The sequence below is a fragment of the Macaca mulatta genome, chromosome 10 (genome assembly GCF_049350105.2).
Source record: "Macaca mulatta isolate MMU2019108-1 chromosome 10, T2T-MMU8v2.0, whole genome shotgun sequence".
Taxonomy (NCBI): domain Eukaryota; kingdom Metazoa; phylum Chordata; class Mammalia; order Primates; family Cercopithecidae; genus Macaca; species Macaca mulatta.
In genome coordinates this window covers 14,053,337-14,059,865 of record NC_133415.1, presented here as the reverse complement: position 1 = coordinate 14,059,865, position 6,529 = coordinate 14,053,337, and the positions used below count along the sequence as shown (strand labels likewise).

The 6,529-nt window shown below is 61.1% G+C and overlaps 1 protein-coding gene across 6 annotated transcripts in view; it reads right to left on the bottom strand.

Moving 5' to 3' along the window:
* Positions 1–2,557: 2,557 nt before the first annotated feature.
* The window catches only part of CARD10 (caspase recruitment domain family member 10), a 29,890-nt gene continuing 25,918 nt past the window's right edge, over positions 2,558–6,529 (bottom strand). For 4 of the 6 annotated variants that reach the window (XM_015150287.3, XM_028827744.2, XM_077949602.1 and 1 more), the window contains 4 exons: positions 5,281–5,439; positions 5,071–5,186; positions 4,405–4,517; positions 2,558–3,581 (listed from right to left, as the gene is read on the bottom strand). In XM_015150287.3, coding sequence (XP_015005773.3) covers positions 3,347–3,581; positions 4,405–4,517; positions 5,071–5,186; positions 5,281–5,439 — 623 coding nt within the window. In that variant the 3' untranslated portion in view covers positions 2,558–3,346. The remainder of the gene's footprint in view (positions 3,582–4,404; positions 4,518–5,070; positions 5,187–5,280; positions 5,440–6,529) is intronic. The other 2 variants (XR_013399016.1, XR_013399015.1) reach the window with 1 other exon arrangement.

Genomic DNA, 6,529 nt, shown 5'->3' with positions numbered 1-6,529 from the left:
CTGCTGGGCTCAACCCTGCATGAGGACAGCTTGGGGAGAGGAAAGGAAAACCAACCCTTTGAATCACCCTCTCATGGGCCAGCCCCCAGCCAGGCCCCTTCACAGGCCATATTCTCAGAATGGTGATGATGCCAGCCTTAGTGATGATCCCAGGCTCTGTGCTCCACAGACCAGGTTCAAATCCTGACTGGGGGCTGGGCGCTGTGGCTCACGCCTGTAATCCCAGTACTTTGGGAGGCTGAGGCAGGCAGATCACTTGAGGTCGGGAGTTTAAGATGAGCCTAGCCAACATGGTGAAACCCCGTCTCTACCAAAACTACAAAAATTAGCCAGGCATTGTGGCAGGCGCCTGTAATCCCAGCTAGGAGGGAGGCTGAGGCAGGAGAACCACTTGAACCAGGGAGGCGGAGGTTGCAGTGAGCCGAGATGTTACTACTGCACTCCAGCCTGGGCAACAAGAGTAAAACTCCATCTCAGAAAGAAAAAAAAAAAAAATCCAACTGCGCCACTCACTGGCTGTGTGACTAGGCAAGTTACATCATTTCTGAAATGGGGACCAAAATATGACTTGGCAACGATTACAGGATGAGTGGGCTTCTCCACCTCATAGAAAGGGTAACAGCCAAGTCACAGGGCCCTTGCATGTCCCCAGGCCAAGCACTGGGCCAGGCTCACTGTGGGGCAGGGGGAGGTTCATGTACCCAAATGCGCACAGCCCAGTTTCCATGCCCAGGGAGCCACAGACGTTGAGAGACAGCCACACAGATGCCCTCGTCCTGCCACAAGGCAGAACATGGCATGGCCCAGGAGAAGTCCCAAGGGCTGGGAGGACCTGGTGGTGGGCTTCATGGAGGTAGTATCTCAGCCAGGCTTCAAAGTTCAGGAAGATTCAGGCAGGGAGAGCAGCCCAGGCAGGTGTCAGATGAGCAGAGGAGCACAGCTAAGGGTAAATTGAAAGCCCACTGCCACCGCCTGAGGTAGAGAGGACGAGGCTGGGGGAATGGGAGGGTCAACACCTGGGAAGGCCTGGAGTGGAAAGGGGCATTGCCACTGACTCCCATGCAGGGAGGCTGCCCTTCCCCCACGGCACTGCCTTTGCCACTCAGGGTCCAACTCTCCAGCCCCTACCCCAGTGGTGACAGACTGGCAGGCCTCAAGGTCCAATCTGCACCTTGTTAAAGACACCCTGTCGTGGAGAGAGTGGGAAGAGCTGTTTCCCAAGCAGTGGCTCAGCCCCAGCCACACGTGCTCACCGAGCCGTGGCCAATCCATACCTCCACGCTCACTCTACCATCCTGGCCTCCACTTCACGGGGTGGGGCCCTGGGCCCAGAGAGGTCATCCGAGTTGCCAGGGTCACCTGGCTGACCAGAGCTTTGGTTTTCAACCAAACTACAGTGCCCTGCGCAGCCTGTACTCCATCCTGGGAAAGCCTCTCTGAGTTCCCGCGACAGCCTGGGCCCACCGTCCACCCTGGCCTCCATACCCAGGCACCGTCATCCTGCGTGGTCCAGTCTCTGAGACCCTCACCACCTCTCCTCTACACCCATTCCTTGTCTCCTCCCACTAAAAATGGAGCTGTGGCCCCCCAATCCCCTCTCTCAGCTTCCCCATTCCCTTCTCCACCCACCACCCCAAATCCCAGCCCTGACCCCTTCTTAAGCATTTTTCTTGTCAAACATGGAGATCCAAACCCATCCCTGGAGGCCACAGAGCCCCTCCTTCCTGTCTGCTCCTCTCTCCTCCACTGCCCCTGCCCCCCGTCGGCCTCAGCCCTCTCTGTGTCAACTCCCACAACCCTGCTCCCGCATCCCCAGAGGCTCCCATAGCCTCCAGGGCACAGCTGAAGCTCCCCTGTGCTCCCAACCCTCCACCCCTGGACTTACCCTTCCCAACCTCATTTCTGACCCCATCTAAGGTAGCCAGATCCAACCCGTGCTGCCTCTGAGCTTCTGCCCTTGAGGCTACCCTACGTAGTTAGTACACCCACACCCTAAGCCCCAGGGGCCTGCCCAGGCTCCTCACTGTGGCTGAGGACAGTCACCTGCACTTGGACACAGAGGTCCAATAGGTGGTTCTGGAAGGAAGGAATCCCAACTCCCAAGCTCAAGTGGCACCTCCTCCAGTAAGGCTGCCTGGATTGCTCCCAGTGGGAGCAACCATCCTTTCTCTAGTAGAGCTGTCTCAGGAACCTGCGTGCATACCGAGGGTTTGCTCTTGAGCTCCCGGGCTCAGCAGCCAGGTCCCTTCAGTCTGAGGCCACACGCTGCCAGTTTTGGTGCTCCACTCCGGGGGACACTCCTCTGATGGTCAGCTGTGGGCAGGGCTGAGCACTGGGGTGGCCCATCTGTGGGGCCCTACTCTGGTCATTCAGGGGCAGGTAAGGTGACGCCAGCACAGATGGCAGGCGGCCCTGGAAAGAGGCAGGCAGGAAATCTGACCCTCCCAATGGGCAAGCGGGGACCTGAAAGGTGGTATCCACCTGAGCTGGGAGACAAATGAGGAGAGTGGCGGGGGCCCAGGCCAGGGATACATGTGAGCAGAAGGCCACCAGCATCTATGACAAAAGTGTTTAATGTTCCATAATGTGCAGCTTCTGAGTGAAAAAGGCCCGTTAATCACCCACGGGCCGTACATTCTCATGACAGAGCAGCCGCCCTCCCCGGCCCCACAAGAGGGAGGCATAGGCAGGGAGTGGGCCCTGTGAGGCACGGTCCTGCGTGTGCCCACCAGGAACGCACGCGTGTTAGGGCCCACATGAAACGGGGTGGGGCGTGACATTTACACAGGAGAGAACCACAGACACCCACGTGAGGAGACACGAGGGGCACCGTGGGCCAGGGAAGCCCCCAGTCCATGCATGGCTGAATCCATGAGGAACCTGAGCTGGATGGCAGGAGTCATGCGGTAACAGGCTCGGCGCTCCTGGGAGCAGAACAGGCCCAGGTCCTCGGGAGATCTCGTGCCCAGGGCAGCGGGACAGACCTGAGCCTGCCCGTGAGAACTTGAGTGTGCAAACCTGTGCACAGGTGTGAGAACAGACTCCAGGGTGAGTGTTTAAGGAGAAGACACAGACACACATGTGAGACCCACTAGTGGGAATGTGGAGACCCCAGGACATGTGGGGAGGCCCAGAGCAGCAAGTAGAGGGGAATGGGCGCTCTGTCCCGGGGCTCCTGCAGGCTCGGCAGGGCCAGAGACAGTCTTGGGGGTGAGATGCCAGAGCCAAGGGCCCTGTGTCTGAGAGTCCAAGGGTCTAGGAAGGCTCAGGGTGGGAGGGCCCAGCTGCACCGCAGACACCAGGGTCCCCCCTGACTTGGGAAGAAGCTGCAGGTATCAGATGAACCTCAGGCCTCACTGCTGCCGGGGCAGCCTCTGCTGCTGCCGCGCTCCACCCACACGAGGCGGGCCTGCTCCTGCAGGATGCGGCCACGCACCACCTTGGCCAGCTCCTCTGCGTGGCCCCACTCATGGGCGGGCACCTGCACCCAGGAGCAGGGCAGCCCCCAGAGCACCTGCTCTGAGCCACGGCACTGCCTCAGCAGCTCTGAGTCCCGCCAGCCTGGCCGGCCCAGCAGACCCCTGCCGAGAGAGGAGTGGGCGGTGGTCAAAGTGGGGGACCAAGACGGACACAGAGACAAGGAGACAGGGACAGACAAAGGGGGAAGAGTCAGAGAGAGAAGACGGACAACTCAAGAGAGACAGATGGCAGATGGAGATAGAGAGAGGTGGGGGGAAGGGAGAGAGGGGGGTAGGGGAGGAGGGGGGGAGGAAGGGAGGAGCGAGGGGGAGGGGGGAAGGGAAAGAGGGGTAGGGGAGGAGACGGGGAGGGGGAAAGGGGGGAGGGAGAGAGACGGGGGAGAGATGGGGGAGGGAGAGAGGGGTAGGGAAGAAAGACCGGGAAGGGAGAGAGATGGGGGAGAGAGAAAGGGGAGGGAGAGGGAGGGAGAGAGGGGAAGGGAGGGGGAAGGAGGAGGAGGGAGAGAGAGGGGTAGGGGAGAATGAGATGGGGGAGGGAGAGAGGGGTAGGGGAGAATGAGATGGGGGAGGGAGAGAGGGGTAGGGGAGAAGGAGATGGGGGAGGGAGAGAGGGGTAGGGGAGAAGGAGAGAGGGAAGAGGGAGGGGAGAGGGAGGGGGAGGGAGGGTGGGGAGGGAGAGAGAGGTGGGGAGGGAGACAGAGGGGTAGGGGAGAAGGAGGGGGAGGGTGGAGGGAGGGAGAGAGGCAGGGAGGGAGAGAGTGGGGGAGGGAGAGAGTGGGGGAGGGAGAGAGTGGGGGAGGGAGAGAGTGGGGGAGGGAGAGAGTGGGGGAGGGAGAGAGAGAGGGGAGGGAGAGAGACATCCTCAAGGCACAAGCTCTGGGGTCTGAGTGCCCTGCCCGCTGCCCCACCCGCCCACCTGCCTCACCTGACTTCCCGGACATTCTTCTCAGTCACCTCCACATGGATGACGATGGGGTAGATCTCGTTCTGCACCAGCTCCCGCACACCCCGAGCGCCCAGCTCCAGCAGGCAGTGCTTCTGCTTGGAGGATCGAGGCTACACTGTACTCTCGGGCCAGAGACATCAGCCTCCCACGCTGTGCTCCCAGAAGGGTCCCCTATCACCGCCTTCCCAGATGCAAGTCCTGCCTCCCCACCCAGAGGGACCCTGGCAACGAGGAAGGAGCCCAACAGGACAGACAAGAAGCCTGGGCTCATGGAGCAACCTGGAGATACAGACCTCCCCCTCAGGACCCAACCTCCCCACCCAGAGGATGAAGCCGACCCAAACCCACCCGCCAGCCAACCGCCAGCTCCCAGGAGAGTGGCAAGTTCAGCGACAAGGACGTGTAGGTGAGCTGTGTCAGCCGGACACCTCAAGGGGGGCCCACATGCAGTCAACTGCCCCCACACACCCAGGCCACAGGTGAGGAAACTGAGGGCCACAGGAGGGAAAGGACTTGCCCAGGGCCGCCCTGCCAGTGAGCAGCAAGAGCACGGCCCGCACTCAGACGCCGGCGCTCAAGCCCAGCACAGCAGCTCCCACTCTGGGCCACCTCTCTGAGCACCCCAGACCAGCCCTCAGCACCCACCTTCCCAACAGACTCCTGGATGGCCCGGATCCTGCTGCCCAGCCCAGGGGTGGCAGGCTGAACCTTGGGGGCTCCAGGCGCTGAGGATGGGCACAGTTCCTCCCCGGAGAGGCTCTCTGCACAGGGAGTGGAGAGGGAGAGATGAAGGGTCCGTGGGCCCAGCTGCCCAGAGGGCCCCCCAGCCCTCCCCTCCACGGCACACGGTCTCACCCGCTGGGCACACTTGGAAGTCCAGCCTGGAGCTGGGCAGGTCTAGCAAGTTGCGGATGAGCCGGGGCGCCAGGCACTCAGGCAACAGCACCACGGGCCGCAGGGCAGACACCAGCAGCGGCCGCACCAAACTGTAGGGTCTGAGGCTCCGCTCTGGCTCTGTGGCAGGGGAGGGGCACAGAAGAGATAAGGGCACAGGCAGGCAGCATACCAGCTCCTTGATACCCCAAAACCCACACCGCCACCCATCCCTTCCTAAGTCCTGCTGCTGCTCCTCCTACACACACACACACACACACACATACACTCTCCCTTAGTAGGACCCACGGTGGCAGTAGGCTCCTCCCTGATTGTCTGCCTCATCCCTGCCCCCTACAGGTCATTCTCCACCCAGCAGCCACAGAGGCTTTAAAAAGCAAATCAGATCATGTTAACTCCCTTGCTTTCAACACACCAGTGACTTCCCAGATTCTCAGGAATAAAAACCACAGCCCCCACCCAGGTGACGCAGTCTTGCCTGAGAGCCTGGGGAGGCTGCCAGCCACTGACCCCACACCACCACCTCCACTCTCCCTTCAGCTGCCTCCAACCACAGGGCCTTTGCATGACCTGAGGCTGCCCAAAGCCCCACCCCCGCGCCACTCAGTCCAGTTAACCCTTGCCCTCCCTTCAGAGCCTAGGTCACACCTTCCCTGGTCCCCAGACAGCAGGGCCCCTGGCATGTGCCCCATGGCCCCCGGTTCTCCTCCACTGTACACCTCACACTCTCTAATTGTGTTCACAGGTGGGATTATCTGACCCCCTACCCCCGAGTTAGACGGCAAGCTCCATGAGGGCAGGGACAGTCACATCCCCAATGCCTGATGGAGCTGGTGCTCAATACTCACCTGCTGTACCCAAGACCCTCCAAACACACCACACACAGCCATGCCTCTGTGCCTTCTGCCTGGAACGAACTCCTCTTTATCTCTGAAGGCCCCAGCGGAAACTCCCTCTCTTCCAGGAAGTCTTCCCTGACTACCCACTCCTCTTGCCCAGATTTGCCACTCCCTCATCTGAGCTCCCACAGCCCCTTCTCCCTGTCTGGCCTGAGACCTCACCCTACTGCCTCCGGGAACCCCCCTGGGTCCTCACAGCACCTACCACTACACACACTCTGCCAGACAAGAACAAGCCCATGTTTGTCTGAACCCACAGTCGCAGTCACGCCTACATGCACCTCCCCGCAGGGTCTCCCTCAACCTTGGCG